Raw genomic sequence first — 23875 nt, 5'->3', positions numbered from 1 at the left:
TTTTTATCACATGGCTTATGTGTACTCACTAACAGGAAGTGAACAGCCCATTATTGTTGGGTGTTAAAGGTAGGTTATAATATGTGTATATATTTAATATATATTTTAGGCTATACATATATATATTTAATATATGTATATATCAGTTCAGTTGCTCAGTCGTGTCCGACTCTTTGCAAACCCATGAATCGCAGCACGCCAGGCCTCCCTGTCTGTCACCAACTCCCGGAGTTCACTCAGACCATCGAGTCAGTGATGCCATCCAGCCATCTCATCCTCTGTCGTCCCCTGCTCCTCCTACCCCCAATCCCTCCCAGCATCAGAGTCTTTTCCAATGAGTCAACTCTTAGTACACTGTATGTTTCCAGTTTTTATCTTTTCCTGGGGTTGTGGGCAGGGAGGGAGGGCCGTTTGCGGGATCTTAGTTTCCCAACCACAGATCAAACCTGCACCCACTGCGATGGAGGCGCAGTCTTAGCCATGAGGCCACCAGGGAAGCCCTCCAGTTTTCTAGTTCAAGAGGGAAAGGGACTATTTGTGTTTAAAGGAAAACGCCTTTGTAGAATAGTCACTAGTTATGGGTGGGGTTTTTTTCTGAAATAGGCAAGTACTATGACCTTTTGGTTTTTCCTTAACATTTTTATTGTGAGAGATTTAATACATGTATAAAATTGAAGAAAATAACCCCCCAGGTAAACTCATTGGAGAGAAGGAGCCCCAGGCTTCCCTAGCCCATCATTCTCAGGGCAGCGACTTGTCTACCACATTGTTGTGAAAGCCTTACATCATTTCATCTGCAAATACTTCAGTGTATAGTTCTAAAAGGATAACTCACCAGAGATTTAACAGATTTCAGGGTGCATGTTACTCTAGGTGATAACTCTCTTCTTTTCTGCTTCGTGTATTTGAATCTTTTCACACTGCATACGTTAAGGAGAGTTTTTTTTTTTTAACTTTTCATTTTGGAATACTTGGAGATTGATGGGAAGTTGGAAACAAAGTGTCGAGTGCGTTCCCTTCTCCCAGTCCCCCAGGGATGGCGTCTGAGGTGACTGGACAGCAGCATCCCAACCAGGAGGCCGCGACCCCTCACCCCGCCGCCGCTCACCGGCCCCCTCTCTAGCACTTTTGTCTTTTCAAAGGCGTGACGCACACAGCCTGCCACCTCTGGAGATGAGTGGGGAGGCCGTATGGAGAATGTCTGAGGGCAGGCTGGGCGGGTGGGGCCGGGGAGGCCAGTGAGGGCCTCTGACCGGGGGCCCTCGCTCTCCCGCTGGGCTTTGTCCTTTCGCTCCACGGCCTGCTTTTCACCCTGCTGTCCCTCTCTCCCAGCTGAAGCAGTTCGAGCGGCTGGAGCAAGAGGTGTCGCGGCCCATAGAGCACGACCTGGCCAGCTGGACGCCGGCTCAGGCTGCGGTGCCGGGACGGCCAGGTGGCCTGGGGCCTTCGGACCGGCAGCTGCTGCTCTTCTACCTGGAGCAGTGCGAGGCCAACCTGACCACGCTGACCAACGCCGTGGACGCCTTCTTCACCGCCGTGGCCACCAACCAGCCGCCCAAGATCTTCGTGGCACACAGCAAGTTCGTCATCCTCAGCGCGCACAAGCTGGTGTTCATCGGGGACACGTTGTCACGGCAGGCCCAGGCGGCTGACGTGCGCAGCCAGGTGACGCACTACAGCAACCTGCTGTGCGAGCTGCTGCGCGGCATCGTGGCGACCACCAAGGCTGCCGCCCTGCAGTACCCATCGCCCGCTGCTGCCCAGGACATGGTGGACCGGGTCAAGGAGCTGGGCCACAGCACCCAGCAGTTCCGCCGCGTCCTGGGCCAGTTGGCCGCCGCCTGAGTGCCGCCCACGGAGGGGCAAGGGCAGGAGGGCAGGGCGGCACGGCCCAGAGAGCTGCCGCACCGCGCGGGGCCAGGCGCCCAGACTGCGCAGGGCAGCGTGTGTATTTATGATGGGCCAGGAGGTGGGGCAGGCCTCCTGGCGGAGCCCCAGCAGAGCCGAGGCTGTGAGGGCTAGCAGTCTCTCCCGAACGCACTGCAGGCCCAGGGGGGCCGGGCTGGGGTCCACAGGCCTCACCACCCACACAGCCTCAGGGGACCCCTTGGGCTGACCAGTGAGGGGGCCACGTCCCCCGACAGGGCAAGCGTGGCTGGGGGTATGTTCTCTGCACCAGGAGAAAACCCTAAGAAACTATTTTTCATTATTGATTTTCCATTCATTTGACTAATAGTCTACATTTAAATAAAATTTAAAATGAAAAGCATCCTCCTGAGGTATGAGAGTCAAGGCTGCCAGGTGGGAAGGCAGGTGTGCCACAGGTGGGCTGCCAGGTTGAGGGGTTTCCAGGGGTTTCAGGCTGAAGCTGTGAAAAGGATGAAGAGAAAGTAGGTCTCTTCAGAAAATGAAGGCCTGGGGGAGCAGGGCTGGGCCTGGAGAGGAGGCAGGGAGCCCGGGCTGCTGGAAGGAGGCTGAAGAGCAGCGTCCGGCGGAGCCCTGCGACCAGAAAGGCTCAGCCTGTGTGTGGCCAAGGGCACAGCCAGCACTGAGGTCTGATGAAAATCCACCCTGGTTCCCGGCAGTGGCCGAGGGGAAGGCGGGTGCAGGGGCGGGAGCTGCTCCAGGAGCCAGTGAGCCGTGCTGGGGCCCCCACATCTAAAGGCAGAGAGCCCCCCACTGCAGGCACCCCTGGGGGACACAAGACTCCATGCAGAGAAACTCTCACAGCCCTTGTCCAGAACTTAACCCTTAGGAGCTCTTAATTTCAGCTTGTGGAACTTCTCCAGAAGTGTTCCATCTGAATTACACTGAGACTTGGCTTCCAAGTTGGGAGGTAGGGGACCAGTGCCTGCTAAGTTGCTTCAGTCATGTCTAACTCTTTGTGGCCTGTACTCCCTGTGGACTGTGGCCCACCAAGCTCCTCTGTCCATGGGATTCTCCAGGCAAGAACCCTGGAGTAGGTTGCTGTGCCCTCCTCCCACGAGGGGACCAGCTGTCATCGTGATGCATGTAAATCTGGGCCTCACTCCCCATCTCCGTGAAGGAGGGCATGGGGCTGGGCGATCTGCCAGCCCTCTCAGCTCTGAACTCCAGAGGGCCCTCAGGAAGGGCGGCCACCCTCCCACCCTTCATCTAGCCCGGTGAAGACGCAGAGGTGAAGATGCAAGCAGTTTTATTTGGGTTTTACACAGATGGGAGCTGGGGTGGCGCAGAGGCTCAGTTGGCCTCCAGAACTTCAAGAATCCAGGGAATGAACTTGGTGACCCGGGCATATACGCCAGGTAAGAATGGGCTACACCGGCTGCTGCCCCAGGACACGATGCCTGCCAGGGTCCAGGCTCCGTCCTTCTGGCAGACCAGGGGGCCGCCGGAGTCACCCTGCAGAAGGAGACAGGACTTGTGTCCAAGCCAGAAAGAAGGTGCCAGGGCCCTGCTGTGCCCATACCTGGCCTAGTCCAGGGGATGCAGACCAAGGGCAAGTGGGGGCCCAGAGGTTGTGCACAGACACTCGGACCTGCTCAGATGGCAGCTCTGCCCCCTACTCCTGGGGGGCCTGGGGCGGGGGCTGATCCTCTCAGCCTCCCCATCACCTGTAAAATGGATGGAAATGTCCATCTTGTGCGGTTGCTATGAAATTAAATCCGTCTGGAAGCACCATACCACGCCTGGTCAGAGCCAGCTCTCACCAGGGGCCTCTGATAGTGCGGGTCCACGCCTTCACTGGGACACCGGGCAGGGCATGAGGGTGAGGAGGTCGTGGCAGAGGAGCCGGTCCTCCTGGCCTGGCCAGGGGGGAGCCTGTGAGGGCGGGCAGGGCAGCAGGCAGTACCATGCAGGAGGAGATGCCGCTGGCCCCCGCACAGATCATCACGTCAGTGATCTTGCTGCCCCAGAACTCTTCGCAGTCGGCGTTAGACAGGATGGGCAGGGTGGCCTGCTGCAGCTTGTCAGGGGTATCGAAGGCTAGAAGGACAGAGGGCATGGGGTCAGGGCCCAGGGAGAGGAGACCAGCGCCTGCTGGAACCCTGCCCTCCCACGGTGTGATCCTCCTCCATCATGACAATCGTGGGTGCTGAGCGCCACCTTCCAAGAGTCTGGGAGGCGGTCCCTCTCCAGTTCCACACCAGGCAATGCGTCTGCGCTCCCACCACAGTTGGTCAAGCAAGTCCTGCCTGCCGGGCCCCTGCGTCCCGGGCCAGCCCGGCCCTGCGTGCGGGCGGAGGGGCCATCCCTCCTCCCCAGCCCTCCTCTGGCTGGGGACGCTGGAGGGACCCATGAGGGAGCACCTCCCTGTTCTGCCCTTTCTTGGCTGCTCGCGTTGTGTTAAAGGACCAGCTGGTAGGCTGTGGCCGTGGTGGAGGAACTCAGGACAGAGGAAGAGCCTGAGGAGGCTGGAGTCGGGGAGGGAGGGGAGACCTGGGCGCTCGGGCCTGAAGGTAGCCTGGACCGTGGGCTCCCAGCGCAGACTTCAGGGATGCTGGGCACAGCCACCCTTCTCACTCTACCTCCGTGCAGATTAGAGGGGTGACACTTAGGTGCTGGAACTTAGGTGTCTCTTTGGAAACTGTTTAGGTATATATGGTTTGTTTTTATTTTTGCTTGATAGGTTTTTAATAAAGAGGGTTAAGTGGACTTCCCCAGTGGGTCAGAGGGTAAAGCGTTTGCCTACAATGCAGGAGACCTGGGTTCAATCCCTGGGTCAGGAAGACTTTCTCAAGAAGGAAATGGCTACCCACTCCAGTGCTCTTGCCTGGAAAATCCCATGGACAGAGGGGCCTGGTGGGCTACAGACGAGGGGGTTGCAAAGAGTCGGAGACGACTGAGCGACTTCACTTTAGCTTTCTTTAAGTAAAGAAAGGGAAGGTTGATTGTGCTCAGGACTTAGCTGGAAGCACAGCAGGAGTCTGGGCCCTGAGCACTCCTCACGGACACTCACCATTGTACCGGGTCTTGCCCCAGCCGGCGACGGTGCACAGGGAGCCCGCGGGGAAGCTGGTGTCGGCGCTGGGCAGGCAGACGGGGGCCACGGTGGCGGAGAGGCGGGCGGGCGCCGCCAGCTTCAGCAGGGCCACGTCGTTGCGCACGGCGCGCAGGTCCCACTGCGGGTGTTCGAAGACCTGCGCAGGACAGCGGGGGGCTGGGCGGGCCGCGGGGGCGGGGCCGCGGGGGCGCCGGCGAGCGATTGGGGGGTGGGGGTGCAGAGGGTGTTGCGGGAACGCAGATGGGGCCGAACAGACCAAGTGGGGGGAGTGGCATGTGACATATTTTGCATTTTCCTACGATGAGCAAAACAACCTTGAGTGTTTGTAAAGGAGCTGTGTTTGGGAAGAAGAACAGAAAGTCGGTCTAGAGAGGTGCCGGCGGGGTGAAGCGCAGCCGCTGGTCAGGGTCCTCAAGTCCACGACCCCCCACCCAGCACCCCCCTCCTCCCCGCCCCAGCACTCCCCCACCACACCGCCCACCCACCGTGAGTACCTCGGCGACCCTCAGCACCTGGCCGGCCTCCTCCTCGGAGCCCTGGTCGGATACCCCGGCCACCACGAGGTGACCCTTCCTAGAAAGGAAGCCACAGTCGGAGCACAGGCTCACAGCTGCCCCCGCAGAGGCCTGGGCACTGTGCCAGGTGGGCGAGCCCACCCGGGCTGCGCAGTCCTGCGGGGACCCCAGGGCACCCCTGTTCTCCCTGGGCCTCAGTTTCTCCGTCTGTACTGTGAAGGCGGAGGCCCAGACACGCTGTCCTGGACCAAGCTGGGGTCTGGGGGCCCGGGTGCTGGCGGGGGTTGGAGGATGGGGGGGCTTTTCCTGGAGACTGTTCTGCCTGCAGGTGGGGAACAAGAGCAGCCGCCCCCACCCCCTTGGCAGCCCCAGCCCCCCCCTCCCCCCCGCAGCAGCCCCGTGCCCACTCCCTGAGCCTGCTTGGGGCTGGGAGGTAAAGGTGGTCTCTTTGAGCAGGTGAAGTGGGGCCTCACCTGACCCTGCAGTGGGCGGCGGTGACCACCCAGTCCTCACTGATGAGGGAGCCCCCGCAGAAGTGGAAGCCGGAGCTGGTCTGGGGAGGGGGTGGGAGAGAGTCAGCCTTGCCTCTCCCACCTCAGCCCCCTCTGTCTAACCTGCCCCTCCTCAGCACCCCCTCACCTGCAGGGACACCTGCCAGGGCCAGGAGCCGGGCACGGCGTCCTCCCCGTTGACAATTCTGGAGAGGCCACTCAGCACAGGGTCGATGGCGGGGACCCCGCAACCTGAGGGGCAGAGATGGGGTGGCTGGTCTGTAGATGGTGCCTCAAGGGGTATCAGGGTGCAGATGCAGCTCTTCCAGGCCTCCGCAGCACCCTGGCACCCAGAGCTTTGTCTGCTGCAAGACATTTAGCCCCCTCCCGGCTAGCTGACAACTGCCCTTAGGCACTCTTGTGGATGGTCCCTGAAGCGGAGGGTCTCTCCCCGGCCTGCTGTGTGCCCTGAGGGGGGTGTCTGTCCCCTCTGAGCCCAGGATCCTTTCCCAAAGGCTGGGATGTCCTGTGTGAGTCCTGGGTGCTCTCATGGCCTCTGAGTCTTCAGGGGGAGCAGCTTTGGGTGAGGCTATTACCTTGTACTTTGGCCACCTGATGCAAAGAACTGACTCATTGGAAAAGACCCTGATGCTGGGAAAGATTGAAGGTGGGAGGAGAAGGAGGCAGCAGAGGATGAGATGGTTGAATGGCATCACGGACTCAATGGACATGAGTTTGAACAAATTCTGGGAGATGGTGAAGGACAGGGAAGCCTGGTGTGCTGCAGCCCATGGGATAGCAAAGAGTCGGACACGACTTAGCGACTGAACAGTTGCCACAGGTGGGGTGGCACCAACCCAGGAGTGCGTCCAAACCCAGAGGGTGGAGGGGCCGGGCAAGATGGACGGGCTTGGGGAATATCCCTGAGGCAGAATTCACATGGCTTGGTGGCAGGTTTGGGGGGTAGAGGAGCCCAGACCACCCCAAGGCTTCTGAGCGAATGGAGGAGACCAGACCAGAAGTCCAAGGGACCTCCAGGTGGCGGGGGGCCCCAGGCCCAGCGGAGGAGTGGGGAGCCAGGGGTAGGTGCCCAAGGAGGGTCAGAGGGGCACCTGGAGGGGTGGGCGGCAGGGGTGGTTCAAGGCATGAGGACTTGGACCCTCGTGTCCCCTGCTTCTGGGTCTGGGGCCAGGGCGGGGCCAAGGCTTGACCGGGGTCTGCCAGGTCTGCCTGAGCCCTGCACTTACCGAAGCTGCTGCCAAAGAGGAAGAAGCCAAGGACAACCCAGAGAAGGGCCATGGTGTGCGGCTCAGCAGGGGAGATGGGGTCTGCCCGAGGGACCCCCAATATATTGCCCCAGCCCACCAATCGCAGCCTGCCTCGCCATCCCCTCCTTATCAGAAGACCTTGGGCTGAGAAGCACCTGACTGCAGCACGGGCCTGGGAAAGAGACAGGCCTTGGGGGCCACTCCTGGGAAAGTTTCCTGGAGTCACAAGTGTGTGGGGCCAGCACCGGACTCCACCCCCAGGTCCCCCCTCCCCAGGGCAGGCCTTGAGCACAAGGAGCCAAGGGTTGACGGGGAGGCAGGAGGCCAAGGTGCCCCCCTCATCTGTGTGCACCCCTTCTGGCCGCGCGTGGGAGGTGGACTAACAAGGGGCCCTCCTGGACACCATCTGCCACCTGGTTCAGTGAAGGCCCAAGTTCAGGAGAAGAATGAACTCCCAGAAACCCCAGCACAGGACACAGACACCATCAACATGTCTTCCACCGGTTTATTGTGGCTATGTAGGAGCAAGGTTGGCAGGCAGGCCAGCGTGAGGCTGGGGGCTCAGTTGGCGGCCAGGGTCTGCTGCACCCAGTTGACGAGAGCCGTGACGCGGGCATACACGCCGGGGGTGGACGTGGAGCACGTGCTGCTGCCCCAGGATACGATGCCCACCAGGGTCCAGGCTCCATTCTTCTTGCAGACCAGGGGGCCGCCAGAGTCGCCCTGCAGGACAGGGAGGAGGGGGCTTGGAGCTGGCAGGCCAGACTCGTGAACGTTGTTCCCAGCACCCAGTCCCAGGCCAGACAGCCAGTGGAAGCTCAGCACATGCATATTAGAAGGATTGTGAAAGAAACTTCAGCAGCTCCTGTGGTTTGTGCCCCTGGAAATCTGGGTCACCCCCTGGGGTCCTATAACAGAGGCTCAATAGAGCAGGTTTGATTGACAGGAGGAAAGTACAGGTGTTGCTGGCTACGGGGCCACAGGGAGAGAGAAAGGTCTGCCAAGCCCCTTCAAGAGCCTTTAGGGCCGCCATGCTCTGCTGCCCAGGCTGTGCACTGCACAAGATCAGGAAGTGCCACTGCTCAGACGCAGATATCAAGGGCATCTTGTAACATGGAGCTTGAAGCTCTGAGAGCAGAGGCCCCTGCTCTAGTACCCCTCTGCTGAGGTCACTGGGGGTTCTCCAGGAGCTCTATCTTCCCAACTACTCCGGCAGGAATGCTCCAGAAGAGAATGGCAGGCCCTGAAAGAGGGCTGCCTTCAGCTTCCATTTCCTCCGTCTTTGCCCAAGCCCTTGGCCTGAACCCCCCCGAGGCTGGGAGGCCCTACCATGCAGGAGGAGACACCGCTGGCACCCGCACAGATCATGGCGTTGGTGATCTTAGTGCCCCAGTATCTCTTGCAGTTGGTGTTGGACAGGAGGGGCAGGGATGCCTGCTGCAGCCGGTCAGGGGTGTTGGCATCTGGAAGGGCAGGGTGGGTGGTCAGTGACTGTGCTTCCCACCTCCCAGCCAGCCCACCCGTGGTCACCCCTCACTCACTGGTGTATCGGGTCAGGCCCCAGCCTGTGGTGACGCACGTCGTCCCGGCGGCGAAGTTGTCACTGGCGCTGGGCAGGCACACAGCGGACACAGTCTGGGAGAAGCTCGCAGCCGTGGACAGCTTCAGCAGGGTGATGTCGTTGTTGATGGTTAACGAGTTGTAGTTGGAGTTCTTGAAAACCTGTGTGTGTGTGTGGGTGGGGGAGAGACAAATAGCTGCTGTTGGGGTCTGGGGAGAAGTCGCAAAGGGAAGAAGCTGGCGGCGTTGGGAGACCCCTCGTGGCGTCAGCGCCCCTCCCTAGACGACAGCCTGCTCCACTCGGCAGCTCCTCCTGTGGCCCCAGGAACCCCAGCCCAGGCTCAAGGTCAGACCTTCCCTTCCTGGAGCCTCGCACACCTTGCCCTCTGCTTTGCCCCACCATGATGGGGTATCGGGGTAACCGAGGGGAGCTGGAGTATCTGGGTCTTAGTGTAGGCGGCCACTCCCGAGGGACCGCCCTACCTGGGGTCACACCTGGACGACCCTGGGGGCCACCATACCTTGGCAATCTTCAGCTTCTGGATGCTCTCAGAGCTTGAGCCCTGGTCAAACTCCCCAGCCACAACCACATCGGAGGTTCTGAAGAGAGCCAGAGAAAAGAGAGGTTCCCGCTGGAGGCGGGTAGGTGGGGCACGGAGTACACATGGCGTCGGGGCACGCGCGTGTGGGCATCTGCGTGTCTTTGTGCATGTCCTCACAGGGGTGTGGTGTGAGTTGGAGCTTGAAGCTCGGAGTCTCCACTGTGCAGTCTCGCTTGCCTCGTGTTTTCCACGCGACGCCGGGAGACCGGCAGGACCTGGATTTGCTGCACATCTCAAAATTAGAACCTGGGAAGCGGGCGGCCAGACGTGGAAGCCGCAGCTCAGGCTGCCGAGCATGCGGAGCAGCCTCGGGGCAGGCAGGTGAGAACCTCAGAGTTGGGGCTTGAAGCCTACTAGTTGTCCAGCTTGGCTAGGGGCAGCCTGCCCTCCGCTCCAGGGGAGACCCTGGCCTGGGAGAGAAGGAGACCCCGGGGGAGGAGAAACAAACAAAAAGAAACTGGGAAATGGCATTAAAGGGCAAGACCTCAGTGCTGGAAGAAACCACCCCAAAGGGTTTCCTGGGGACCCTGGGCCCTCACGTGACACCGCAGTGGGCGGCGGTGACCACCCAGTTCGCGTTGATGAGGGAGCCCCCGCAGAAGTGGAAGCCGGTCCTGTCCTGGAGGAAGATGGGGAGGGTCAGCACGTGCTGGACACCAGCAGCACTGACTCGGGCAGCGGCCCCCTGCCCAGCTGACCCCCCCGTTCCTCCCCCTTCACGCACAGAACCCCGCTCACCTGCAGGGACACCTGCCAGGGCCAGGAGCCGGGGACAGCTTCTTCCCCGTTGACGATCCTGGCGAGGCCACTCAGCACAGGCTGGATGGCGGGGACCCCGCAGCCTGAGGAGGGAGGAAGGGGTGAGGAGTGGAGGCCAAGGTCTCACCCAGGACCCATGGCTCCAGGAATACCCTAGGGACAGCACAGGCCGATGTGAGTCTCAGGCCCAGCAGACCAAGTGCCATGTGGTGGCAGCGCCAGAGCATGGGCTAGGAGGCTGGGCTCTGTGGGTTTGAACCCAGCCCTATCACACCGCCCAGCTTACTCACTCTGAGTCTCAGTTTTCCCATCAGCAAAATGGGGATCTTACAGTTGGCAACCTCACAGAGTTGGTATATAATAAAGCTGAAAGATGTTTTGACTACTAAGGCAAAGCAGGAACTTACTCTGTTCCTGACACACAAGTTTAAAAGTTTAAAAGTGCTGGTTCAGGGCCTGAAAGAGCTGATGAGGGCCAAGCCACACCCACCCACTTGTTCATCATCTGAGGCTGCTTGGGAGCCATTAACTCCTCACAGAACTTTCTGGCCCTCTGGAACTGCTCCCTCTCCTTAAACAGGGTCCACGCTCCTTGCACATAGGAAGGTCCACCTGCACCCTGGGGACTTCACACTGGATGGTGTGGTCCAGTCTTCCCAGTGTCCTCATTCTAGGGATGTGAGACTCAGAGACGGAGAAAGACCCGCTCAGACTAATACCAACAATGCATGGCTGAACTGGGAGCAGGGACCCCGCTGCCCTTTGCTGATCTGGGGGTTGCTGGAGCCAGCACCCCTTCCAACAGTGGGTGGAAGGGGAGACAGCCTTTCTGGCCTCTGCCTGCCCAGGTACTTACCAAAGGCTGTGCCCAGGAGGGCGCAGCAGGAGAGAAGCCAGAGGAAGTTCATGGTGCTGCCTTCAGAGTGGTGTGGGGTGCCTGCTGCAGGGCTCCCTATTATATCCCTGTGCACCAGGCTGTTATCTGAAGACCTTGATGTGATAATCTCTTTCCTGGGCATGTGCCCCACTGGGTAGGATGTGCCAGAGCAGGCCTGGCATCAGGGCCTGGGATGGCAGCAGCTGCAACCACGGCCGAGTTTGGGCCAGTGAGAACAGTAAAGGTGGGGCCAACCAAGGTGGCCCTCGGCCAGCTAAAGGGAAAGGACAGTCAGGTTTCCTCCTCCAGGCCCTGCTTCTGGAGGGGCCCTTTGAGCAGCAGCCAGGTCTGGGCAGGATTGAGCCCCAGTTCAGTCTCTCATAGTCTGGAGGACCTTGGACGAGTAATTGAGTTGGTCTGCAGTTGTTCAGTACCCCATGGGCAGTGTGGTCAAGGAGGAGGAGGGGCAGGGACCGCAGCATGGTGAGGGCACGGGTGGCCGGTGGGCTGAGAATGCTCCCCTGGTCTCGGGATGGCCAAGAAGCCTCACTGAAGGCTCAGTTCACTGTCAGCGCAGTCACATGAGCTGTGTGCCGCATGGTTCAGAGGGCAAGCCACCCACTGCCTGTTCATGTGGAGCCAGGCCCCCCAACCAGGCATCTTGCCCTTAGAATTGAGCACATGGCATCCAAAGGCAGGACTGGGCTCAGGGCCAGCCAGGGGGCCCCTGTCCTTGTCCCTGCAAGAGCTGGTGGAGGCTGCACCAGGTGGAAAAGCAGGAGGCAAGGAGGCCTATTTCCGGTGAGCAGTAGGACACTTTCCCAGCAATTGGGAGACTGGGGAGTGAGAAATTTGAAGGTGAGGCCGTTAGGCACAGGGCAAGCACCCCAAAACACAAGGGTAAAATGGTATCTCATGGCTATTTTTCATTTCCATTGCACTGATGACTGTAGTGTGGTGGTTCACAGGTTTTGGCACAAAAGAGCTGTGGGGGCCTTGGGCAAGTTACTTAGCCTCTCTGATCCCTTTTGTAAGTATTAATATGTAAAATGGGGATGCTTAGAGTACAGGTCCTACTTCATGAAAAGCCTGGCCCATCTTCAGCAGTGCTGGGACCAGACCTAACCTAATGCACGTTGGTCAGCCCTGTTATTTTTCCTTCTTGACTTGCCAGCGGGGCTCTTCGTGCTTCCTAAAGGACTGCCAGTGACAGGAAGGGACGGCCACAACGCATTAGGTGGGAAAGCAGGGCATGAAACAATGCAGAGTGTGGGCCCCGTGCATATGAAACCCACCACCTGTTCAAGTTCATCCATCTTATCAACCAGAGCTTACCAGGCACAGAACAAACGAAAGAAAGAAACACAGAGTCCTGCCTTACGGGCCTGCGTGGGAAAGGAGTGGGGAGTTTATGGAACGGTCTGAAAACACACACACACAGTGAAATATACATTACCACCACCCAAGGCGCTATAATCATTGTTGTTGTTATTACTAATACCAAGGCAGGAGGGCCGCACTCCGAGGGAGAGATTAACCTGTGATCTACCAGTCTCCTAGCTGTCTGGGTGGGGCCGGTGTCGAGGCACAGGGAGCAGGAGGGCACAGGCCTAGTGGAGCGAGCCTGGATGGCAGCAAGCGCCGGGAGGGCACGAGGCAGGGGGAGGGGCCAGGGGCCGCTGGAGGGGCGCCTGGTGAAGCACAGATGCGAGGAGGCAGCCGCCGAGCCTGAGTGGGCTGGGTCGCGGCCGGTGGGAGAGCACGACCGGGGCCGACCCGTGGCGGTGGCCTTGGGAGCCGACAACCGGCCCGGGCCCTGCGGGCGCTGGGAAGTCGCGCAGCTGCAGGGCGGGTCGGGCCGGGCGGGGCCGGGCTGATCCCTCTGGAGGCGTGGTTAAGGCGGGCCGGGGCGGAATTAAGGCAGGACCCCTCTGGGGGCGGGGCTAAGGCGGGCCGGGGCGGAATTAAGGCTGGACCCCTCTGGGGGCGGGGCTAAGGCGGGCCGGGGCGGGGCAAGCCGTGCCCTCCCGCGCGCATCCTTGAGACTGCGCGCTCTGCCCGCCCCCGCCCAGACAAAGGACCGCTGAGGGCGGAGTGTTTCTTCACAGCTCCGACTTCTCGGCTCTGGACCTTTTCCCTCCGCGTGGAACAGCCGCCGCCCTCCCGGCCCCGGCCCCAGCGGGGGGCGCCTCCTCACAGGTCGGAGGCCGGGGTCTTTGGACCCCCAGGTTGTCTGGCCAACCCAGTCAGTGTACAGTGAAGAGCCTTTTCCCGTGTTCCCTTTGCCGCAAATACTTGTCTGGCCCGTCCCCGTGTCTGAAACCTTGCGTAGACTCCCAGAGCCCAGACAAACGCCCAGGGGGAGGTGCGGCCCCGGCCGCGGGTGGTCTTCCTGTCAGAAAGCCTTCACTGCGCACCTGTTCGCTCTAGAATGTTCAGGGGGCCGTGCGGGAGCCAGCCCGCAGACAGGTGTGCCTCAGGGACCGTCCCTCAGGACAGGAGACGGGGCCGCCCGGGGCCCGGGTCAGCGGGCGGGGCCCGGCCGCCTCCTGGGGTTTGGCCCCGCGCGGGGTCGTGTCAGGGCTCGGGCCCGCGCCTCTGGAACTGTGCCCTCTTCCTCCAGGCGGCACCTCAAAAGGCAGTCTCCTCAGGTTGGGGAGCTCCTCCTCTTGAGGGGGTCAAATCCCAACCCTCTTTACCATCAAAGGTAAGATACACTGCATACAGTTTGCACATGGTGAAACGCACAGATCCAAAGTGAACAGATAAGTGCTGACTTATGTAGATGATAGTGTAACAAACCCCACAGCCAAGATGTAAGATAATATCATCACTCCCCAGAGTTTCCTCGTGCCTATGTCCATCTTCCCCTTCTCTGAGGCAACCAGCAACCACTGTCCCGATGTCGTTCACCATAGATTAGTGTTACCTGTTCTAGAAATTTATCCGCATGGAACCATACAGTGTGCTGTCTTTGTGTCTGGATTCTTTCACTCTACCAGATGTCTTCCTGAGTGTGTCAGCAGTGTGTTCCTTTGTGTTGCTGAGTGGTATTGCACTTCATAAGTACATAACACTTTCTAAAAAAATCTTTTTGAGGTATAGTTGCTGTGCAATATTGTATAATACACCTCACTTAAAAAAAACTTTCCTTTTTAATCTTTTTGCCATGCTGCTTAACATGTAGGATCTTAGTTCCCCAACCAGGGATGGAATTCACACCCCATGCTTTGGCAAGGCAGAATCTTAACCACTGGACTGCCAGAAAAGTCTCATACACCACACTGTATGTACCCATTCTCTTGCTGGGACATTTGGGCTGTTACCCATCTATCATCCCACTCGCTTTTTGCTCCATGAAGTGATTCTCAGCCCTAAACACAGACAGGAAAGAAATGCAGGTTTCTTTATTTTGCTATTACAGATTGAAATTTGAACTTTGATTCTTTATTCTGCCAGGAGTCTCACTAGAGAGTCTAACAAAGAGACTTTCTAATGGCACCCCACTCCAGTACTCTTCCCTGGAAAATCCCATGGACGGAGGAGCCTGGTGGGCTGCAGTCCATGGGATCACGAAGAGTCGGACATGACTGAGCAACTTCACTTTCACTTTTCACTTTCATGCATTGGAGAAGGAAATGGCAACCCACTCCAGTGTTCTTACCTGGAGAATCCCAGGGACAGAGGAGCCTGGTGGGCTGCCGTCTATGGGGTCACACAGAGTCGGACACGACTGAAGTGACTTAGCAGCAGCAGCAACAAGGGCTTAGGGAAACCATAAGGAGATGCAGGTGCTCAGGGCTAAGGTCAGTGGGGCTGGAAATGCAAGAATGATTACCTGGCCCCTAGGGAGGGTGACAAGCAAGGAGGAGGCCACCAATAGAAGCTTGGCCTTTGTGGAAATCAGTAAAGACCACCCAAATGAAGACCAGCAAAGACTGCTATACCCAGGTAGTCAGGCAGCATCACTTGCGTTTGGCAGAGACTCAAAGGCAAGAAGAGGAGAGGAAATGCTTTATAGTGGAGCACTTCAGATGTACCCATAGGAGGTGTGGGCACAGGGAAGCTGGAGGAGGGCCAACTAGAACCCAGGCATCCTTTGGGACTGGTTAGGAATACACACTTAGCTTTCTGCAGTTAGTCCTAAATTGGATGCAGGGCCAAAGATTAGGGATCGTGTACCTAATGAGTGGAATTGCTGAGTCACATGGTGGCTCTCTGTTTAATCTTTTGGGACTCTGCCAGACTGTTTTCCACAGGAGCTGCACCATTCCCACTAGTAATGTACAAAGATTCCAATTTCTGCACAGCCTCACCAAAGCTTATTTTCCATTTTAAAAATTATAGCTGTGAAGGGGTATCACTGTTTTTTTTTTCACTCTTCAAAATTGTACTAAAATATGAATAACATGAAATTTACCATCTTAATCATTTTTAAGTGTACAATTCAGAAGGTACAAAGTACAGTTATACTGTTGTGCAGCCATCACCACCACCCATTTTCAGAGCTCTTTGTTTTTTTTTAATTGAAGTATTGTTGATGTACAGTATTATATAAGTTACAGGTATACAATATAGGGATTCATAATTTTTTAATGCTATTTATATTTATAGTTGTTCATAGTTATAGTTAGTGGCTTCCCTGGTGGCTCAGATGGTAAAAGCACTTTCATAAGGTGAAGGTGCAGTTACTCAGTCGTGTCCGACTCTTTGCAACCCCATGAACTGTAGCCTACCAGGTTCCTCCATCCATGGAATTTTCCAGGCAAGAGTACTGGAGTGGGTTGCCATTTCCTTCTCCAGGAGATCTTCCCGACCCGGGGATCAAACCCGGGTCTCCCGTATTGCAGGCAGATGCTTTACCATCTGAGCCACCAGGGAATCATTCACTTTCATAGTTATCAGCTACATTTGTAGTTATTGTTGAATATTGGCTGTATTCCTCATGTTGTACAATGTGTCCTTGTGGCTTTTTTGTTCTTTTTTTTTTTCCTCCCTGAGGCATGCAGGATCTTAGTTCCCTGACCATGGTTCTTCCAGGAGTTGACCAGGGATTGAACCCATACCCCCTGCAGTGGGAGCACAGAGTCTTAACCACTGGACTGCCAGGGAATTGCCCCCTGTAGCTTATTTTATACAGAGTAGTTTGTGTCAACCCACAGCAGCCTCTCAGGGAGGGGACCCAGAGAATAAATAGTTGACTTCTGTCTCCTCCCCTGTCTCTGGCCTTGACCCCAGTAGGAAGCCAGAGAGGCAGGGACGCTCTCTTGCAGTCTCATCCCTGAAGGTCAGTCTTGCTGGAGGCTAGCAGGATGGAAACAGTGGAGAGTAGGTCTGCAGGGAAAACAGAAGATACCCGGGACCATTCTCACATTTACTCTGCGTCACTGAAGATGCTTTTCATAATAAAACACTTGGCTGACAGTGGCTCAGCAGCAGAGATTTGCTTTTCTCACACAGCAGAGATCTGGAGGTGTGCAGGTGTAGGCTTTCGCTTAGCCCTGGGCGATGGTGTGGTTCTGGGTCAGGGTCTTTCCTCTCTGGATCTGAGGACGGCAGCCAAGGCGCCAAGCACCGCCTCTGCACGGGAGTCAGCCAAGGTGCATGAAGGGAAGGGCAGGGGTTCGCCTCACCTCTGCCTCTGCCGGCTTTTGTTCATCAGAGTCCTCCCCCCGAGAGCTGGGCTGGGATGACCTTCCAGGGGAACCCTCCTGGAAGACAAGAAGGGGGAAATGGCTTTAGGCAAGTGGCAAAGGCTGTCATTCCTTGTGACAAGACGGTCACCCTCATCCTAGGGGTGCTCACCTCATGGTCTGGAAAATCTCTATGGGCTAGGGAAGCGCCCCCTCCCCTGTGGTGAACACCCCGCCACCGCCCCACCCCTGCCAAGGCCTTATCCCTCCTGAGCTCTACTTGGCCAAGAGTTTACTTTCCCAACAGACCTCAGGAGCCAGTGACCTCAGGCTGCTTCTGCTTTCCAGTCTGGAAAAATCCCAGAGGCAAGGAAATCACAGATGGCTTTGCTACCTGCTTGGAATGAGTGAAGGAAAAACAAAACAGCAAATGTTAATGTTTCCATAAATTACCTTGGCCAGGAATTCAGTATGGATTATTCCTTGTGCTCAAAGCCAGGGCTGACTTTCCTGGACTGAACCCAGCCTGTTAAAATATCAAAAGTGGGTCTTCCCTCGTGGTCCAGTGGTTAAGAATCTGCCTGTGAATGCAGAGGACACAGGTTCAATCCCTGGTTGGGGAGCTAAGATCCTACATGCTGTGGGGCAACTAGAGAGGCCTGCACACTGCAATAAAAAGCCCATGTGCGGCAACGAACATCAAGCACAGCCAAAAATAATAGTGATTCTTGAAAAGTCAAAAAGCTGCAGACCCAGTTACCAGACAGCTGCTGGCCCCACTCTGTTTGCCCCCTGCAATCCTCCCCTCAGAGGCAGGGCTCAGGGCCTCTGTGGGCCTGTCCCGGCCGTGGCCACCATTCTCACTGGCCAGAGCGTCTGCTCAGGAGTGCTTAAATATTTTGAACATCCCCCTGCAGAGAACTCTAAAACAAAGCTGAACTCACAACTTGGAGACAGAACTTCAAAGCTGGTGAAGTCCAAATCCAGACCTGTAACACTGTCCTGCTTGCCCTGACCAGCTTCTCTCTCAATGCCTGTGGCCCCAGGACCGCAGAGCCCTGGACGTCTTGGGAATAGACGCAGTTTGCCCAGCTGGCTTATTTTCCTTCTCAGACTGGTTTATCGGTGAGGACCAGACTGGACTGTCCGGAGCAGCAGATTTCCAGACCCTCTCCTGGTTTCTCGGACCCCGCAGGTTCTTTTCTTGTTTGTTTTGCTTCTGAGTCTCTCACTGGGGTCTTGGCCCCATGAGGGCAGGGGTGCCCTGCGCTCTGCCCCTGTGGGTTGCCCCGGGGTCCACACCAGGCCCTGGCCCAGGGGAGAGAAGGACCCGCGTCCATGGTGCTGGAAAGTCTTCGGCTTACAGCAAACACACCACTGGTGTATTAACCTGCATCTGTCCTCTTCTCGTTGTTCTGTGACAGTTAACATCCTTTCTTTGCCATTTCCTCAGTGTATCACTTGATGGTGCTAAAACAAAGCCCCGTCTTATCTGAAACTCAAGTTTCATGCAATCACCAGTTCCTTAAGTTGTGAGGTATCACGGGAGGAGAGTGTGTGTTTGAGCTTAGCAGCAGGTACGGGACAACATGTCTGCCAACCTGCGACCTTCCTGTGACCAGCCATGGGGGTGATTCCTTCACGTGCCCTCACACAGGCTCGAAGCTGGCTGGTTTTGAGGTGACCTCTGGATGGCCCAACATCTCTGTGTGATGCTGTGCTTCTAGATGAGTCTCGCATTGAAAGCACTCTTTGCTGAGAAGCCAGGGCCCCCCAGTGATGACCTGCTGGGATTCTCTGCAGCCAGTGCTGGGACCGCCTGTACTTAGGGGCTGGGAATCCTCCCGGCGCACTGGGAGCAGAACCCACTGCCCTGTGTCCTGGCTGCCCCGAGCTGGGCCCTGCAGGACCTGAGCTCCCAGCCTGGGCACTGGCCTTGACCTCAGCGCCCTGGCAGACTCCTGGGCGACGTTGTGCCAGGGCAGCTGCCCTTTTCCCAGGTGCTGGGATGTCTGAGGCTGAGAGCCAGTTCAGTCAGGCTTACAGGGGGGCTTGACCCCTCTGTCTCCCAAGGTTCCTAGATAACGGGAGGGAGGTGGCTCTCGGGCTGGGCGGAGGCCTTGGGGTCCCATATGATATAAAAGGAGCCCAGGGCAGGCGCCCTGTATCCCCCGGAAGCAGAAACATGGCCCCTCTCTGGCTCCTCTCCTGTTTTGCCCTTGTAGGGGCCGCCTTCGGTGAGTGCCAGGGTGCATTCAGGGCTTCCCAGGTGGTGCTAGTGGTGGAGACCCTGCCTCCCCATGCAGGAAACATGAGAGACGCTGGCTCGATCCCTGGGTCAGGAAGATGCCCTGGAGGAGGGCATAGCAACGGGCTCCAGTACTCTTGCCTGAGAATCCCATGGACAGAGTAGCCTGGTGGGCTGCTGTCCATGGGGTCACAAAGAGTTGGACATAACTGAATGACTTAGCATGCAGGGCCATGGCCGGCCAGGTCTGGGAGGTGGCTGAGGAAGTCCCTGAGTCCCTGGGCGCCTGACGGCCCCAAGCCAGGCCCCATTAGAGGGCTGAGGGGCTCTGTCTGAAGCGAACCGGGCCTGGCCAGGAGGGAGATCGGAGGCCTGCCCTGCCCGCTTGGGCCTCACCCTGACAGGCAGGGCCTTTGGGAGCTTCCCGAGCCTCACAACCTGTGCCTGGAGCAGAAAAGTCCAGTCCGAGCCGCACCAAGTTCTGGGGCCCCAGATGTGGCTCAGGTTGGGGCGCTGTGGGCAGAGTGAAGGTGTAGTCACAAGAGCCTCCCACAGCCTCCTCCTGGGACTATACTGTTCGAGGCACTTTCCAAAAAAAAAAAAAATAGTGGAAAATACAGAAAATAATACCGCATCTTTGTACCTTTCATTGGACTTTAGCAAATGTTATTTTTTTCCAGATTTGCTCAGGTATTTCTTTTTAAAACATAGAACCATTTGAGCTGAAGTCCCTTCTCTCCTTCTCAGAAGGTGATCCCTATTTTGAACTCACTGTGTATTATTTCTGTGTGGGCTTTTCAAATTTACCACACGTTTCTAAATCCACCAGTACAGCATAATATTTATAAAAACTTACATGAACTGTATCATTTGCTACATCAGGTTTACAACCTGCTTTTCCCTATCTATGTAGTTTTAGACTTATTCCCATTAATGCAGAAACCCAGCTCATTCATGTTAATCGCTGCAGAGCACTCAGCTGGGTGAATACATCACAGTTGATACTGAATCTTCTGGCTAGTTCAAAAAAAAAAAAAAAGGTTGTGTTGATGACGTGTATTTTGGTGATGAGGGGCTGGTCTGTCCACATGGGCAGGAGACACTGGACTGGGCCTGTGGCAAGGCCCATATGGCCTCCAGGTGGTCATCAGGGCTGTACCTGCCCAACACTCCTCACTGCCACTGAGTTGTAAACCTGTATACAGGTGCCAAGAACTCAGCTGGTCCCGAAACAGCAAGTGTGTCCCGGACACATGAAGTACACCTGCCTTTTCTCATTGCTTTGTGACCGTTCAGGTCCTCCGTTTTCTGTTTTCCTCAGTGTGTCCTTTTATAGCATGGAATCAAAATGTTGTTTTATTAAATAATTAAAACTTTATACAATGGAGAGTTCCTGAAATCTCTGGGAATAGAGATTTCAGTGTAAAACGTTCCCCATCAGCTGTCAGCGTTCTGGGTTCCTCAGGGGCTGGGGTTATCAGATTTTAACTTCACGACCCCCAGATCCTACCAGTCTAACAAGTGAGCTTTGACTTGTGAGGTGGCGTTGCTTGCTCCCCAGTGTCCTGAGGAAATGGGATCTGGGGGCCGGTGGAAGGCCTCCTGGCGAGGAGGGGCAGGCCTCAGAGTCCAGGCAGGACAGCCCCTGTCTCAGCCTGTCCCCTGCTCCTTCAGGCAGGCTGGCCCTGGGTGGGGGTGGCTCCACGCCTCTGCATCCACAGTGGGCTCCTGGGGTCGGTAGGCTGTGTGAGGGGATCCTTGAGCCCACAGGGTGCCAGGAGAAGCGGGGAGTGTGGCGGTGGGTTCTGGGTCAGCCTAGACATCTGAAGTAAAAGCGAGGATTTCTGCAGACTGGCTCTGGGTCTTAGCGCTTCTTCACCCTCCTGTCACCCTCCCCAGGCTGCGGGGTCCCCGCCATCCAGCCTGTGCTGAGTGGCCTCGCCAGGATCGTCAACGGAGAGGACGCCGTGCCCGGCTCCTGGCCCTGGCAGGTGTCCCTGCAGGTGAGGGAGCTTCTGTGAATGAGGCGGAGGCACTGGGGGCTCAGCTGGGCAGAGGGCCGCTGCCACGGTCGGTGCTGCTGCTGTCCAGCGCGCGCTGACCCTCCCCATCTTCCTGCAGGACAGCACCGGCTTCCACTTCTGCGGGGGTTCCCTCATCAGCGAGGACTGGGTGGTCACCGCCGCCCACTGCGGGGTCACGTGAGGACCAGAGCTCAGGGTTCTGCTTCTGGCTTCGGCCTGGGCGGGGGGAGGGGAGCAGGGCACAAGCTCAGTCCTTAACCACCACCTGATTCCCCCAGAACCTCCGACGTGGTTGTGGCTGGGGAGTTTGATCAGGGCTCACAGACCGAGAACACCCAGGTCCTGAAGATTGGCAAGGTACGCACAGGCCTCGCTGGGTGGGCCGAGGGACAGCCGCCGGGCTGCAGGCCGGGGCTGGGGAGGGGGCAAAGGGAAGACCCTTCAGCCCCTTGAGAGACAGGAGCCAAGTGGATCGAGCCAGTCTCAGGATTCTCACTCTGGGCTCCTGTGGGTCCGTTTGTCCTGAACAGATCGCCAGGAAAGGAGATGGTCTAGAAACTGGCGGATACCCCAGGGCCTCAGCTGTCTTTCTGGGCCTTCCCTGCAGGTTTTCAAGAACCCCAAGTTCAGCATTCTCACGGTCCGCAATGACATCACCCTGCTGAAGCTGGCCACGCCCGCGCAGTTCTCAGAGACCGTGTCGGCTGTGTGCCTGCCCAGCACCGACGAGGACTTCCCCGCTGGGATGCTGTGCGCCACCACGGGCTGGGGCAAGACCAAGTACAACGGTGAGCCTTTCTGCCCACCAGCTGGGGGTCTGGGGTGGGGGCTTCCTGAGCCCAGGAGTTGCCAAGTGGCACACGCATGGTTGTTTAAAGATGTTTTGGTCGTAAATTCCTTTACAGTTATCAACCTCCCCATTTCTTTATTTAAAAACACGCAATTAAAAACCTATCAAACGTTAATAAAAATAAGGTTTAATAACACATACATGAACAGTCAGCTTCTGAAGAAACACCTGAGTTCCAGCAAGTGTCGCGCCCCTCTAACCTCCATGGAGACGGACTGCCCAGACTGCCCCCGAGACTGAGGAGGGCGGCTGTGTCCAGCGACCCTGAAGTCAGAACCCGGAGCCCAGTGTCCAGGTCGGGTTTAGGCCTGAGTGCCGGCCATAGCCTGCCGGTCCTTTAACAGGAAACAAGCACCTAGGAACGGAGGAGGAAATGGCAACCCACTCCAGTGCTGTTGCCAGAAAATTCCACTGACGGGGGAGACTGGCGGGCTTCAGTCCCTGGGGTCACAAACAGTCGGACACGACTGAGCGACTAAGCACGCAGGCAGCTGGGAAAGGGCGGAAGAGGGAAGTGCTCCCCCTGGGTCCCCCCAGCGTCCCCAGGCAGAGGAGGGCTGGGGAGGAGGGACGGCGCCTCTGCCCACACGCAGAGCCCGGTGGGCCCGGGGCGCAGGGGCTCGGAGGCAGGACTTGCTTGCCCAACTGTGCTGGGAGCGCAGACACACTGCCTGGTGTGGAACTGGAGAGGGACCGCCTCCCAGACTCTTGGAAGGTGGCGCTCAGCGCCCACGACAGCGGTGATGGAGGAGGATCGCACCGCGGGAGGGCAGGGTTCTGGCGGGCGCTGGTCTCCTCTCCCTGGGCCCTGACCCCACGCCCTCTGTCCTTCCAGCCCTCAAGACCCCTGACAAGCTGCAGCAGGCCACCCTGCCCATCGTGTCCAACACCGACTGCAAGAAGTACTGGGGCAGCAGGGTCACCGACGTGATGATCTGTGCGGGGGCCAGCGGCGTCTCCTCCTGCATGGTACTGCCTGCTACCCTGCCCGCCCTCACAGGCTACTTGCCCCTTCCCCACCACCACACTAGTCAGGCCTTGAGGCCCACTCCTCTCTGCCATGCCTTATTTAACCTCAGGCCCTGTCTGGTGCCCCAGTGAAGGCAGGGACCAGCACCAGGAGATGTCCCTGACGTGGGCTGGCCCTGATCGGGTGTGGTGTGAGACTTCCAGGGGTGTTTAATCTCACGCTATGCCCACAAAGTGGACATTTCAGGCTGTTTTACAGGTGATGGGGAGGCTGAGAGGATCAGCCCCGGCCCCAGGCCCCCCAGGAGTAGGGGGCAGAGCTGCCATCTGAGCAGGTCCGAGTGTCTGTGCACAACCTCTGGGCCCCCACTTGCCCTTGGTCTGCACCCGCCGGACTCGGCCAGGTCCGGGCACAGCGGGGCCCTGGCACCTTCTTTCCGGCTTGGACTCAAGTCCTGTCTCCTCCTGCAGGGCGACTCCGGCGGCCCCCTGGTCTGCCAGAAGGACGGAGCCTGGACCCTGGCGGGCATCGTGTCCTGGGGCAGCAGCACGTGCTCCACATCCACGCCCGCTGTGTACGCCCGCGTCACTGCACTTATGCCGTGGGTGCAGGAGACCCTGGCTGCCAACTGAGCCCGGGCCTCCTGGCATCCCACCCCGAGAGTCCCTAATAAAACCCTCTGTCCATAAGCACGGACTGCACGTGGCTCCCTGTGTGGCCGGGGCGGCATGGGGCTGCAGGGCCCCCGTCAACCACCAAGGGGCTATTACTGCTCCCTTCAGGCTGCCAGCACCCCAGCACCGCCCCCCGCCCCACACGCTTCTCAGGAAGCTGAGGCTTTGAATCCCGTCCTCCCTGCTCAGGGCTCCATCCTGGGGTAGAACCCAGGTCCTAATTGCTGGAGCCACCTTGGCCCATGGAGCATTCTGGAAGGCAGGAGTCTTGTGCCATCCAGAGGGGTGGGCAGTGGGAAGCTGTGCGGACGGTTTTCTAGCGCCCTTGGTTCCTCACCTGCACATTTCTGCACGACCCGTGTATACTGATGGCACCTGTCCTTTCTGTCACGGAGGGGCCTGGGGCAGAATCCATGGCCC

General features: G+C 57.8%; 4 protein-coding genes across 9 annotated transcripts in view; 2 read left to right on the top strand and 2 right to left on the bottom strand.

The window, feature by feature from the left end:
- Positions 1 to 2269, top strand: part of BCAR1 (BCAR1 scaffold protein, Cas family member) — a 33888-nt gene extending 31619 nt beyond the window's left edge. For 5 of the 6 annotated variants that reach the window (XM_069552371.1, XM_069552370.1, XM_069552372.1 and 2 more), the window contains one exon: positions 1333 to 2269. In XM_069552371.1, the coding sequence (XP_069408472.1) occupies positions 1333 to 1845 (513 nt within the window). In that variant the 3' untranslated portion in view covers positions 1846 to 2269. Of the gene's footprint in view, positions 1 to 1026 lie in introns of all 6 variants that reach the window. The other variant, XM_069552374.1, reaches the window with a different exon arrangement.
- Positions 2270 to 3158: 889 nt separating this feature from the next.
- LOC138418542 (chymotrypsinogen B-like) lies at positions 3159 to 7289 on the bottom strand. The gene is made up of 7 exons (XM_069549933.1): positions 7238 to 7289; positions 6139 to 6242; positions 5973 to 6052; positions 5479 to 5557; positions 4940 to 5120; positions 3833 to 3966; positions 3159 to 3381 (listed from the first exon to the last, which is right to left on the bottom strand). The coding sequence occupies exons 1-7, from the start codon at positions 7287 to 7289 to the stop codon at positions 3220 to 3222; spliced, it is 792 nt and encodes a 263-aa protein (XP_069406034.1). The 3' UTR covers positions 3159 to 3219.
- A 460-nt stretch (positions 7290 to 7749) lies between these two features.
- On the bottom strand, positions 7750 to 11330 carry LOC138418398 (chymotrypsinogen A). Its single transcript, XM_069549689.1, has 7 exons — positions 11036 to 11330; positions 10159 to 10262; positions 9960 to 10039; positions 9340 to 9418; positions 8800 to 8980; positions 8588 to 8721; positions 7750 to 7981 (listed from the first exon to the last, which is right to left on the bottom strand). The coding sequence occupies exons 1-7, from the start codon at positions 11196 to 11198 to the stop codon at positions 7820 to 7822; spliced, it is 903 nt and encodes a 300-aa protein (XP_069405790.1). The 5' UTR covers positions 11199 to 11330; the 3' UTR covers positions 7750 to 7819.
- Positions 11331 to 11493: 163 nt separating this feature from the next.
- Positions 11494 to 23451, top strand: LOC138418541 (uncharacterized). Its single transcript, XM_069549932.1, has 9 exons — positions 11494 to 11539; positions 11803 to 11857; positions 12648 to 12904; positions 18915 to 18926; positions 20837 to 20940; positions 21059 to 21138; positions 21240 to 21318; positions 21569 to 21749; positions 23252 to 23451. The coding sequence occupies exons 1-9, from the start codon at positions 11494 to 11496 to the stop codon at positions 23449 to 23451; spliced, it is 1014 nt and encodes a 337-aa protein (XP_069406033.1).
- The last annotated feature ends 424 nt before the right edge of the window (positions 23452 to 23875 follow it).

The sequence above is a fragment of the Ovis canadensis genome, chromosome 14 (assembly GCF_042477335.2).
Source record: "Ovis canadensis isolate MfBH-ARS-UI-01 breed Bighorn chromosome 14, ARS-UI_OviCan_v2, whole genome shotgun sequence".
Taxonomy (NCBI): Eukaryota; Metazoa; Chordata; class Mammalia; order Artiodactyla; family Bovidae; genus Ovis; species Ovis canadensis.
The sequence above is the reverse complement of the archived record's forward strand: the minus strand, read 5'-3'. Positions and strand labels throughout refer to the sequence as shown.